Genomic DNA, 12,760 nt, shown 5'->3' with positions numbered 1-12,760 from the left:
ACAAATCATTAGAAAAAATAAATAACCTGCGGCTTAAAAACAAATAATGAGAAAAATAAATAACCTGCTGCTTGAATACAAATAATTAGAAAAATAAATAACCTGCTGCTTGAATACAAATAATTAGAAAATATAAATAACCTGCTGCTTGAAAACAAAATAATTAGAAAAAATAAATAACCCGCTGCTTAAAAACAAATAATTAGAAAAATAAATAACCTGCTGCTTAAATACAAAATAATCAGAAAAAATAAATAACCTGCTGCTTAAATACAAATTATTAGAAAAAATAAATAACCTGCTGCTCAAATACAAATAATTGGAAAAAATAAATAACCTGCTGCTTAAAAACAAAATAATTAGAAAGTAAATGAATAACCTACAACTTAGAAAAATAAATAACCTGCTTCTTAAAAACAAAATAATAATAAAAAAAACCTACTGCTTAAAAACAAAATAAAAAATAAATAAATAACCTGCTGCTTAAAAACAAAATAATTAAAAAGTAAATAAATAACCTACTTCTTAGAAAAGTAAATAACCTGCTGCTTAAAAACATAAATAACCTACTGCTTAAAAACAAAATTGAAAAATTAGTAAATAACTTGCTTAAAAAAATAACCTTCTGCTTAAAACCAAAATGATAATAGAAAAAATAAGCTACTGCTTAAAAAAATAGCCTACTGCTTAAAACCAAAACTAAAAAATAAATAACTTGCTGCTTAAAAAAAAAACCTGCTGCTTTAAAACAAAATATTTAAAAAGAAAAATAATCTACTGCTTAAAAAAATGAATAACTGACTGCTCAAAAAATAAATAACCTACTGCTAGAAAAAATTAATAAGCTGCTGCTGAAAAACAAAATTACCTGCTGCTTAAAAAAAAATTAAAAAAAAGTTAAAAGTACAGAAGCAGAACAGATGCAGTATGAGCTTTGAGATAAGACAAGATAAGATAAACTTTATTGATCCCCTGCTGATAGAGAAGTACAGAGGAGGTCAGAAGGAGCTGCACTGGGCCTTCTGATTCTTGTAGGTCCAGAACCAGGATTGACAGGATGCTGAGAGAGGAACTATGGTCTGTGTGAGGAAGCTGAAGACACGTAAGTTAGACTGGTGCAGGACATGTATGCTCGCTGGGAGAGGACAAGTGTGTGTGTGTGTGTGTGTGTGTGTGTGTGCGTGTGTGTGTGTGTGTGTGTGTGTCATGTGGAGTAAAAGGACTCGGCTCATGTTTTCTGGCATTTTATTTTGAAAGGTTTCCTTCCTTTCCTTCAGTCGTCTGTTTCTTCTTTCTCCTGGAAACACAAACCAACATGGATGGTGTTCAAACTTTGTATTGACCCCCCCCTACGCAAACACACACACACACACACACACACACCTGTTCCTCCCCCCTCTCCCGCCTCCTCTTCAGTTCCGCCTCGACCAGAGTGTAGAAGTCCTCCTCGGCCCTGGCGATGAGCCGGTCCCGGTCCCGGTCCCGATCCCGGTCCCGGTCCTGGTCCTCGCGGCTCTGCTCGGAGCGGCTGCGCTCCTTCAGCCTGATCTCCCTCTGACGGGCCTCCAGGATCTTCTCCCGCTTCGCCTCCCGCTCAAACATCTGCAGAAAGTGTTCAGTGACGTCGCCGGCGTGTTTTCCCGCAGCGACAGGAAGCAGCACTCACGGCGGCGAGGAGGCTCTTCTCGTTCCTCTGCAGGCGGGCCAGCGCGGGTCCGACCTCCAGCAGCGTGGCCACGCCCCCTCGGGAGCCGCACGCCACCAGGCGCCCGGCGTGGTGCGGGCGGAGGCTGTGCAGGGGCTCCTCACACACCTGGGCGCAACACAGGGGAGGTCGGCGTCGGAGCGGCGGCGGCGGCGGCGGCGGACGCCGGAAGTATCATCACCTTGACGCTCAGCGTGGGCTCGCTCTGCTTGAACAGGACGTCCCACACGTCCAGCACGCCGTCCATCTTGGCGGTGAAGAAGACCGACGGCCTGACGGGGCTCCAGGAGGCGTCCGTCAGGTAGGACATCTGGTACCTGGTGGAGGTTCGCGGCCGGGAGTCAGAATACAGAAGACGGGACCGGGATCGACCCCGGGACCGACCCTACCGACCCGGTCCAAATGATGGACGAGTCCCGGACGTCCTCGGACCAGACCCGGGCCGTCCAGTCGCCGGCCGTCAGGAAGTTCTTGGGGAAGAAGGGGTTGCGCTGCAGGGCGTAGACGGGCCCCAGGTGACCGTCGTACGTGCACACCAGCTTCTCCGACGCCGTCTTGGCCTTCCGGTTGCAGGAGACCACCGGACCCTGCTCCGTCCCCACCATGAATTTCGTGGGCTGCACACAAGGGCGGTTCGCTTCCCGTCAGGTCACGATAGCCGGGCAACCGCCGTGCACGCTTTGCCTCGAGACAGGGCACACGCCGCTGACTAGCTTAGCAAAAGAAGGAACACACTTCCTGTGAGCACAGCGACAGCCAGTGAGCTTCGCCGGGAGACGGCACGGCCACCTAGACCGCGAGCGTTAGCTTAGCAGAGGGACCGGAAGTAAGCCGGCTAGCTTGACGACGGGTGGCCTCCGTCTCACCATGGTGGGCTCAAACTCCAGGCAGACGGCTCCCAGCGCTCGGTCCAGGTTCCCCTCCCGACCCGGGTCCAGAACCAGACGCTCCGAGGGCTCGGCGAGCCGGCGGACGTCCCACCACAGAACCTGCGAGACAGGCGTCAGTCCGGCCGAGCGGGTGGATCCGCCGGCCCCTCGCAGGGCCTACCTGTCCGTCCGTGGAGGCCGAGAAGGCGTCGGTTCCGGTCTTGGACTGTAGCCAGATGACCTTGTAGACCGGATCCCTGTGGCTCTGCTCCAGAGAGGAGACCTCCGCCGGCCGGCTCCCCCTGCGGGTGTCCCAGAACGCTGCAACCAACACACACCACCTCAGAGACCGGAAGGGACTCGCGGGACCTTCCTGGAACGCGGGGCCTGCGAGAGGCTCCGTGGCCAGGGCTCCACAAGGGGCCGTAGAAGATGATTCCGGAAGATCCGTTTCCGGGTGGCCCTCTGAGAGGATGCCGATCGCATCGCCCGTCGTTTCTCCACCCACCGATTTGCCCGTTGTAGCTTCCGCCCACCAGGGTGTGCGAGTCCTTGGGGTTGTAGTCCAGGCAGACCAGGGGGGACGTGGGCTTGAGGCTCATCTCGGGTCTGTTGGGGTTCTCTGGAAGGACAGAGTCCGACCGTCAGCCTCCCGGCGTCTCGGCCCGTCTCGCTCCGTCTCGCTCCGTCTCACCCACCGATGTCCCAGATGTAGGAGTCGGGGTCGGTGTCTGCCGAGCTTCTCTGGAACTCCAGGCAGGAGAAGGCGGCCGCCAACTTCCCGCCTCCGTCGGGATGCCAGGAGAGGCAGGTGACGCTCCGCTTGGTCGGGTTCGGGTCTCTGCGGAGACACCACACACCGGGACCTCCGGGACCCGCACGGGACCCGCACGGGACCCGCACGGGACCCGGCGGCTTCCAAAGGAACCGCACCCACCTGAAAACATTGATGGTCTTGGCCGACGGCGGCTCCGGACTCTCCTCCGTCACCTCCTCGTCCTGGAAGTACTCCTGGTAGATGTCCACCGCGTTGTTCTGCCGGATGCAGCGCTCCATCACCTGCCCCACAGGACACACCCCGTCTCATCGGTGTCCGCCCGCCCGCCGGCCCGGGAGGACGTGGCTCTTACGCTGCCCAGCTGCAGGATGCTGTTGATGAAGCCCTCGTCCTTCTCCACCTTCTTCCTGAAGCGGATGGTTTGCTCCGCCTCCTGGGGGTTCACGTCTTTGGGCCAGCCCCCCTCCACGTGGTTCATCCCACGGCTCTGGAACTCGAAGCGCTCCGTGTTCACCTGCACAGGGTGCGCGCGCACACACACACACACACACACACACACACACACACACACACACACACACACACTGAAGCACATCCTTGCTGCAGGGCCACCAGAACCACAACCAGACCGGGTCAGAGGTCAAACCCTCCAATCGTAGTCCAACTAATTGCAGAAGTAGTAGTAGTACTAGTAGTAGTAGTAGTAGAAGTAGTAGTAGTAATAGTTACTTCATAGAAATAAGTGTAGTTGTAGTCGTAGTAGTAATTGCAATCGTATTGTAGTATTCATGGCAGTAGTTATAGCTGTAGTAGTTGTAATAACAGTGGTAGCATTAGTAGTAGTAGTAGAGACAGTTGTAGTCATAGAAGTAGTTGTAGTACTATAAACAGTAATATAAGCAGTATATATAAGTATATAAGCAGCAGTAATACCCATAGTTGCAGTAGTTACCGTACAATAAACAGTCATAGTAGTAGTAGTAGTAGTAGTAGCAGCTGTTGATCTTGTCACCATATTAATGTTAGTAGTACTAGTATTAGTATTAGTGTGAGTGCTCAGCCCCCAGCCTGGGCTCAGGCTGTAGTAGTGGGAGTATTAGTATTTGTGTAAGTAGTGGGAGTATTAGTATTTGTGTAAGTAGTGGGAGTATTAGTATTTGTGTAAGTAGTGGGAGTATTAGTATTTGTGTAAGTAGTGGGAGTATTAGTATTTGTGTAAGTAGTGGGAGTATTATTTTTTTAGTAATGGTAGTACTGTGTCCCCTCACAGTGGGCTTGACTTGTCTATACTCTTTTATTATTGATAAGAAGAATGTAACAATAATAAATAATTGTAGAAAATTGTATAAACAGTAAAAAAAAGGGGGAGAATAAGAAATACAAATAAAACAATAAAGTGTCAAAGTCAAGGCTATAAAGTGTTTTAAGGTCTTAAGTACAAAGATCTGAAGATTCATTGCAGCTGAAAGAAGAGGAATTAAAACTATACTGTTGATATTAGTAGAAGTAGTATTAGTTGAAGTAGTAGTAGTAGTAGTAGTATTACTACTACTACTACAAATACTACTACTAATACTACTACTACTACAAATACTAATACTACTACTACAACTACTACTACAACTACTAATACTAGTACTACTACTACTACAACTACTACTACTACTACTACTACTACTACTACTACAAATACTACTACTACAACTACTACAAATACTACTACTACTAATACTAATACTACAACAACTACTACTACTACTAATACTACTACTACAAATACTACGACTACAAATACTACTACTACTAATACTACTACTACTGCAAATACTACTACTACTACTACTACAAATACTACTACTACTACTACTACTACTACTACAAATACTACTACTACAACTACTACAAATACTACTACTACTAATACTACTACTACTACAAATACTACTACTACAAATACTACTACTACTACTACTAATACTACTACTACAAATACTACTACTACTACTACTACTACTACTACAAATACTACTAATACTACTACTAATACTAATACTACTAATACTATTTGTAGTAGTTGAAGTAGTAGTATTAGTAGTAGTAGTAGTAGTAGTAGTAGTCATAGTCTCATACTCTGTTATTATTATTAGTATTATTATTATTATTATTATTATTATTATTATTATTATTATCATTACTGGTGGTAGTGGTGCTCCTCTGCCCCCCGGCTCCCTCACCGTGTGCTCGGACTTGTCCTCCCCGGCCTGGGCGGCCCGGTCCCGGGCTCCGGCGCGGCCGTGCAGCGGCAGCGCCCGGTTGTCCGGCGGCAGGTCGGCCATCAGGGCGGCGGTCCGGTCCGAGAAGAGGGCCCGGCGGCCGAACCGCCCGCGGACCTTCGTGTACACGTGGCTGATCTCCATCCGTCTCCTAGCGACGGAGGCAACACCGTAACCTAGCAACGGGACGCCGACAGACTCCGACGGAGGTCACGTGTCGCGAACCGGGTGGGCGGGGCGGAGGCGAGCGTTCGCCCGGTGAGCCGGAAGTAGTGCCTCGCCTCTGTACTTTCTAGCTTGACGAGCACGGCTGCAGGGAGTCGGAGTAGTTTGACAACATCGAAAGATGGGAGTCCGAGTAAGATCACGACATGACCACCAAAGTTTCGACTTATTTTCATTCTCATTACCATTCTTCTTCTCAACTTCTCAATTGAGTTTTCCCTTTTTTTCGAGTAATAATTCTAGTAAGTTGGCTTTGACCTCACCGCACGAAGGACCTTGGTTCGCTTCAGACAAGGGGACCTTTCTGGAGCTTGCGTGTTTTGCATCTCCTGCGTCTGCAAGGCTTTTCCTCCCACAGCCCGAAAAACGTGCAGCAGGTTCAGTGGAGGAAAATTGGTAAAAATTGTCCCAAACGAGTGAGTGAATCATGGTCTGTCTGGAAATGAGTCTGGAGGGCTCGGCTCCAGCATCCCCAGACCCTGAGTGCAGGATAAGATGGATGGATGGATGGATGGCTACTTTTAAGAAGACATCAAGAATAGACAGTAAGAATACAGTTGAGATGAGATGAGAACAACTTGATTAATCCTGAAGGGAATTGATGTGCCAGAGCCTCAAGTAAAAAACATAACAGTGATAGATAATAGCAGAAAGGAGGAAGAATAAGAAATACAATGAAATATGAATTGTCTTAACTGTTAGCAGTAACTACAAAGATTGAAGATTCCCTGCAGCTGAGGGAAGAGGAATTAAAAAGTCTGATAGCCTCAGGTAGGAATGAAATCCTGTGGCGTTCAGTGGTTAACAGTTAAGACAATTTATATTTCATTGTATTTCTTATTCTTCCTCCTTCTATTATCTATTACCGTTATGTTTTTACTTGAAACTCTGGCACAACAATTTCCTTCGAGATAAATAAAGTTGTTCTCATCTCATCAGAACATGTTTTTTGACTTGTTACTTTGGCACTTTATAGTTTTATTTGTATTTCTTCTTCTCCCCCTTTTATATACTGTTAATACAATTTCCTACTATTATTTATTATTGTTATGTTTTACTTGAAACTCTGGCACAACAATTTCCTTCGGGATAAATAAAGTTGTTCTTATTCTCTTCCTCCATTCCACTATTGTCTATTACTGTTATGTTTTTACTTGAAACTCTGGCACAACAATTTCCTTCGGGATTAATAAAGTTGTTCTCATCTCATCTCATCTCAGCCGCAGGGAATCTTCAATCTTTGTAGTTACTGCTAACTGTTAGACAATTCATATTTTATTATATTTCTTATTCTTCCTCCTTTCTACTATTATCTATTACTGTTATGCTTTTGTACTTGAAACTCTGGCACAACAATTTCCTTCGGGATAAATAAAGTTGTTCTTATTCTTATTCTTATTTTGGTGACGTTTGTTTCCGGAAGTTCGTAGTCACAGCAGACAACTTGACAGTGTTTTCATGGCAGCGACTTCCGGTTGTCCGCCGCCTCCTTCCTTCCCTTCCGGTCCGACATTAAGGCCGAGCTGCGGCGCGACTCGGCGGCGACATGGCGCGGCTCGCCTCGCTGCGGCTGCTGGTGGAGCGGCGGCTGACGGCGGCCACCGACGACATCTTCCGGCTCTTCGCGCGTACCATCGCCGAGTACGAGGACGAGGTTTCCCGGGCGAGGCAGGAGATCCACCGGCAGAGGCTGCTGCTGGCGGCCGGGCGTCCGGGGGTCGCACCGGGGGAAGCACCGGAGGAAGCACCGGAGGAAGCACCGGGGGAAGCACCGGGAGACTCTCCCGCAGGTGAGCGGGATCGGACGTCACTCCGGTCCTGGCTTTAATAAGAAAATGGCCGCTCGCCTGTGATTGGTCGCCTGCTTTCCGTCCCAGTCACTTGATTTGTAGTTTTTGCCCCTTCCGATGAAACTACAACTCCCATCCGCCCTCCTCCCACAGCGATCAACGCGGGGGGGCGGGGCCTCAGCTGGCTCGTCAAGCCGGAAGAGGGCGGCCCCTCGTGGTCGGAGGAGGCGCGGGACAGCGGCGGGGGGGCGTGGCCAGGGCCCGGACCGGAAGGGGGCGCCGTCAAGCAGGAAGTGGAGGACGCGGACATGATGCTGGAGGCGGCGGTCAGGGCGGAGATCAGGTCCCTGCTGAGACCCGCGGGTGAGTGTCGGCCGAACGTTGTGGAGCTCACGGTCGGCTGACCCTCCCTGGCCAATCAGAGCGCCCCCTGCTGGCGGGAGGTCCCAGAGCGCAGAAGGAGGCGGGGTCGTGGAACAATCGATTAACGGTTAAACACACGGCAATTACTGAGTCGTCGTTTTTTGACTTTGCATCCCATGATATTTGAGCCATTGTTCGATAATTGAACCGTTAATTTCAGATCCATTGGCGATCGATCGGGCATCCGTTGACGAGTGATGTATCGATTATGTCCGGTTAATTCTGGACCATCGCTTATTGATCCTTCGCCGATGTGTTGCTTATCGATCGTAGCGGAGGTTGTTGTTTAGCTCAGACGCTACACGCTAATGGCAGACGGGACCCGGTGACCTGTGACCCCTGGCGCTGTGAGTGTGTGACGCATCTTCCGGTCTTCAGGTGCGGAGGAGCTCCGGCTTTCGGCCGCAGAAGACGAGCCAGAGGAGGCGCCGCGGGTCAAGCAGGAGGAGGATGATGGTCCCGGGTCGAAGGAGGGGTCCCCCGACTCCGGTGATGAGGGGGCTTCGGCGTCCGGCGGGGGCCTTCCCGCAGGCCCCCCCCTCGGCTTCCGGTCCGAGTCCTCCGCCGACGACAGCGACGCGGAGGCGGCGGCGACGGCGCCGGGCCGACCGGGGCCTCCGGCGGCCCGCGGGCTTCTGTCCTGCCCCTCCTGCGGACGCTTCTTCAGCTCCAAGAGGACCCTGAAGAAGCACGTGCGCAGGAACGCTTCGGAGAACCAGGCCCAGATGTCCTGCGGCCTCCGCCGGCCCCGGGCCGTCCAGGAGAGCCCGGCCAAGTCCTTCCCCTGCCGAATCTGCGGCGGCTTCTTCAACACGCAAGGCATCCTGGTCCGCCACGCCGAGAACCACTGCAAGGAGCCGGAGAGCCGCTGCGGCGCCTGCGGGGACCTTCTGGCCTCCACCCAGGACCTGAGGGAACACCTGCGCTCCCACAAGGAGCTGGGCTGCACCTGCGACGTCTGCGGCAAGAAGTGCGGCTCCATCAAGAGGATGGAGATCCACAAGCGAGTCCACACCGGGGAGAAACCCTACCGCTGCGCCTTCTGCGGCCGCGACTTCAGCAGGAAGGAGAGTCTGGACCGCCACCTGAAGGTCCACAGCGGCGACCGGCCGCACCGCTGCCACCTGTGCCGCCGCACCTTCACCCGCCGCGAGTACCTGGTCCAGCACATGAAGACGCTGCACTGCGACAGACTGGCCGCCACGCCGCCGCAGGGGGCGCCGTCCCGCGCCGCCGCTCCTCAGGCGTCCGTCACTTCCTGTCAGGTGGCGTGTCACTTCCAGGTCCCGTACCTGTGAGTTCAGGACCACCGCGTCGCTAGGATACCTCATCGCCACGACCCCAGGACACGGGGTCAGAGCGGCGCTGGGTTCACCCTTCCTGGAACTGCCCCCGCCACCTGTGGACCGGCTCCGCCCCCAGTGGACTGGCTCCGCCCCCAGTGGACTGGCTCCACCCCCTGTGGACTGGCTCCGCCCCCAGTGAACCGGCTCCGCCCCCAGTGGACCGGCTCCGCCCCCTGTGGACTGGCTCCACCCCCTGCGGACCGGCTCCGCCCCTGGTGGACCGGCTCCGCCCCCGGTGGACCGGCTCCACCCCCGGTGGACCGGCTCCGCCCCCGGTGGACCGGCTCCTCCTGTGGACCGGCTCCGCCCCCAGTGGACCGGCTCCGCCCCCTGTGGACCGGCCCCGCCCCCTGTGGACCGGCTCCGCCCCCGGTGGACCGGCTCCGCCCCCTGTGGACCGGCCCCGCCCCCTGTGGACCGGCTCCGCCCCTGGTGGACCAGCTCCACCCCCTGTGGACCGGCCCCGCCCCCTGTGGACCGGCTCCGCCCCCTGTGGACCGGCTCCGCCCCCGGTGGACCGGCTCCGCCCCCAGTGGACCGGCTCCGCCTGATATCCAGTTTCCCGGTCCACACTGATACCCTCACGCTTCACGTCTGTTCACGTGTCCAAACCTCAGGAGATGTCAAGATGTTTGTCCAGAGTGTGATGATCCCTCGCGTGTGCGCTCGGCGTGCACGCTGTCAGAGGCCGAAGGGGCGGGGTCTCACGCAATGGTCGTCAGTCGCAGATCCACGACTTTAAAGCCCCGCCCCTTCCTGTCAGCTGACTCTGAAGCCCCGCCCCTTCCCGTCAGCTGACTCTGAAGCCCCGCCCCCACGATCCTCTTCTTCTATAAATTAAAGGTTTTTCTGTCGAGCGTCTGTGGTTTGCTCAGTCGGACCGGGCGCCGTCTGTAGCCCCGCCTCCTCGCCGCCGTTCCACAGAACCGCAGGTCACTTCCTGTCCGGGCGGCACTCTGGTCCACTGTGCTGTCAGAGGAGGGCAGTGTGTGTGTGTGTGTGTGTGTGTGTGTGTGACTTCCTGCCAGGCCGGGTGTTTCCTGTCTGAGCGCCTTCCGGCTCCATTCCAGAGGAGACACAGGCAACATGGCCGCCAGGGGCCGGTGGGGGTTCGGGGTCAGAGGTCGGCGGGGGTTCGGGGTCAGAGGTCATCTCCTCTGAGCCTGTGCAGAGACCGAGCGTTCCGATTGGCCGACGGGGATTGCGGGAACCCGCGGTCTCACCCCGCCCACGCACGCGCTCCGTCCGCCGTCTATAAACGGACGCGTGCTCGTGTCCGCGCGGGCTTCCAGAGAGAAGGTGCGGCGCGTTCGGCTCACGCACGCAAACGCGCACGCGCCGCCCCCCCGAGAGCGGCGTGCGCGGGGACGGGTCCGCGCGTGCGTTCCCGTGTGCTAGCGCGCGGGCGGTTCGTTGCTGTGGCAACCTCGGTTTTCCCCCTCGCGCCCCACCGGAGCATGAGGCGGAGGCACGCGGCACGCTGAACAACCGAGCAGGTAAAGAACCGGGGAACCGGGGAACTCGGGACCGGGGGACCGGGAACCGGGGAACTCGGGAATTGGGGACCGGACGACCGGGAAACCGGGGAATTGGGGAATCCGGGACCGGAGGACCGGGAATGGGGGACCGGGTTTGGGGGACCGCTGGAGCGGCGGACAGGCGGTAAGACCTGATTCTCCAATGATCGATCTGCTGGAGAACATCGATCAGCTGATCGGAAACATCGGATCTCATCGATGGACGACACCTTCCTTAACTCTGTGTGTGGGTGTGTGTGTGTGTGTGTGTGTGTGTTCAACCCGTTAATGTGTTTGTCTATTTCAACCCGCGTTGTGTGTTTGATTGTATGTTTGTGTGTGTGTGTGTGTGTGTTCAATCTGTTGTTGATGTGTGTGCCTATTTAAACCTGTTGTGTGTTATTGTATGATTGTTTGCATGTATGTTTTTTTTTGTATGTGTGTGTGTGTGTGTGTGTGTGTGTGTGTGTGTGCATAGTGTGTTCAGCCTGCTCATGGTGTGTGTGTGTGTGTCTGTTGTGTGTTCTTTTGGATGTTTGTGAGGCCACAGTTACACACACTCTGACGTCACTCAGGAAGAGAATAATGACTCCCTCTCACACACACACACACACACACACACACACACACACAGGTTTAGAGTACAACAGGAGACATTTCCTCCTGAAAGTCCCCACACCAACATCAAACCAAGTCAAGTGTTACACTGTGTATTTTTATATGTGTGTGTGTGTGTGTGTGTGTGTGAGAAGGGAGCAGGAGGGGAGTCAATGTCCTCACAGTGTCAGGAAAACAAACACACACTGACTTAGTTAGTGAGTGACGACAAACATCCATCAGGTCTGTTTGTCACTTCAATCACATTACCTGTGTGTGTGTGTGTGTGTGTGTGTGTGTGTGTGTGTGTGTGTGTGTGTGTGTGCGTGCGTGCGTGTGCACAGGGCTGGCTGTCTGTGATTGATGGAGTGTGTAGAGGTCAGCTGGAGGTCAGATGGAGGCTGGAAAGCAACAACAAACCAAAGAATCAGGAAGTTCAGCCAGTGAGAGTGTGTGACTGTGTGTGTGTGTGTTTGTGCGTGTGTGTGACTGTGTGTGTGTGTTTATTATGTTCTGGTTTCAAATGTAGACGTTGATGTTTCTCAGTGAAGATGATTGACAGCTGTGACTCTGGCATGCCCCCCAGCTGGTCGCCATGGCGATGGGCATGCTCCGCCCCCCGGCCCTCCTCCTCCTCCTCCTCCTCCTCCCCCCGCCGGCGGTCCCGTCGGCGTCCGAGAGCCCCGACGAGTCGCAGGAGGTGACGCTGGCGGCCATCTTGCCGCTGACCAACACGGAGTACGCGTGGGCGTGGCCCCGCGTGGCGCCGGCGCTGCGGCGAGCGGTGCGGCGGGTCAACTCGGACCCGCGGCTGCTGCCGGGCCTCCGGCTGCGTCTGGTCCACGGCAGCTCGGAGAACGGGGACGGCTTCTGCTCGGACTCGGCGGCGCCCCTGGCGGCGGTGGACCTGAAGCAGACCCACGACCCCTGGGCCTTCATCGGCCCCGGCTGCGACTACTCCTCGTCCCCGGTGGCCCGCTTCACCACGCACTGGGACGTTCCCATGGTGACGGCCGGCGCCCGCGCCGTGGGCTTCCGCCGCTACGGCGCCGTCACCAACACGGGCCCCACCCACGCCAAGCTGGGCGAGCTGGGCGAGCGGCTGCAGGACGCCTTCGGCTGGCGGCGCCACGTCACCATGGTCTTCAGCAACAACAAGGACGCCAACGACGACCGGCCCTGCTACTTCGCCGTGGAGGGACTCTACACCCTGCTGGAGGCGCGCAACGTCTCCATA

General features: G+C 54.2%; 3 protein-coding genes across 5 annotated transcripts in view; 2 read left to right on the top strand and 1 right to left on the bottom strand.

Annotated features, from left to right (window-relative positions):
* Positions 1 to 1,023: 1,023 nt before the first annotated feature.
* Positions 1,024 to 5,769, bottom strand: LOC147219532 (dynein axonemal intermediate chain 2-like). The gene is made up of 12 exons (XM_086171534.1): positions 5,587 to 5,769; positions 3,705 to 3,866; positions 3,512 to 3,633; positions 3,273 to 3,415; positions 3,083 to 3,196; positions 2,756 to 2,895; positions 2,572 to 2,694; positions 2,099 to 2,322; positions 1,887 to 2,022; positions 1,667 to 1,813; positions 1,384 to 1,602; positions 1,024 to 1,297 (listed from the first exon to the last, which is right to left on the bottom strand). Exons 1-12 carry the CDS (start codon positions 5,767 to 5,769, stop codon positions 1,274 to 1,276), a joined length of 1,737 nt encoding a protein of 578 aa, XP_086027660.1. The 3' UTR covers positions 1,024 to 1,273.
* A 1,576-nt stretch (positions 5,770 to 7,345) lies between these two features.
* Positions 7,346 to 10,267, top strand: LOC147219531 (uncharacterized). The gene is made up of 3 exons (XM_086171540.1): positions 7,346 to 7,640; positions 7,794 to 8,003; positions 8,442 to 10,267. The coding sequence occupies exons 1-3, from the start codon at positions 7,397 to 7,399 to the stop codon at positions 9,359 to 9,361; spliced, it is 1,374 nt and encodes a 457-aa protein (XP_086027666.1). The 5' UTR covers positions 7,346 to 7,396; the 3' UTR covers positions 9,362 to 10,267.
* Positions 10,268 to 10,805: 538 nt separating this feature from the next.
* The window catches only part of npr1a (natriuretic peptide receptor 1a), a 9,083-nt gene continuing 7,128 nt past the window's right edge, over positions 10,806 to 12,760 (top strand). For 2 of the 3 annotated variants that reach the window (XM_086171144.1, XM_086171142.1), the window contains exons 1-2: positions 10,806 to 10,905; positions 12,110 to 12,760. The exon at positions 12,110 to 12,760 is cut by the window's right edge and continues 73 nt beyond it. In XM_086171144.1, coding sequence (XP_086027270.1) covers positions 12,119 to 12,760 — 642 coding nt within the window. In that variant the 5' untranslated portion in view covers positions 10,806 to 10,905; positions 12,110 to 12,118. Of the gene's footprint in view, positions 10,906 to 12,000 lie in introns of those variants that run through there. The other variant, XM_086171143.1, reaches the window with a different exon arrangement.

Source organism: Fistularia commersonii, chromosome 24 (assembly GCF_037954325.1).
Source record: "Fistularia commersonii isolate RoL2024-O1a breed Wild chromosome 24, RoL_Fcom_v1.0, whole genome shotgun sequence".
Classification (NCBI taxonomy): Eukaryota; Metazoa; Chordata; class Actinopteri; order Syngnathiformes; family Fistulariidae; genus Fistularia; species Fistularia commersonii.
The sequence above is the reverse complement of the archived record's forward strand: the minus strand, read 5'-3'. Positions and strand labels throughout refer to the sequence as shown.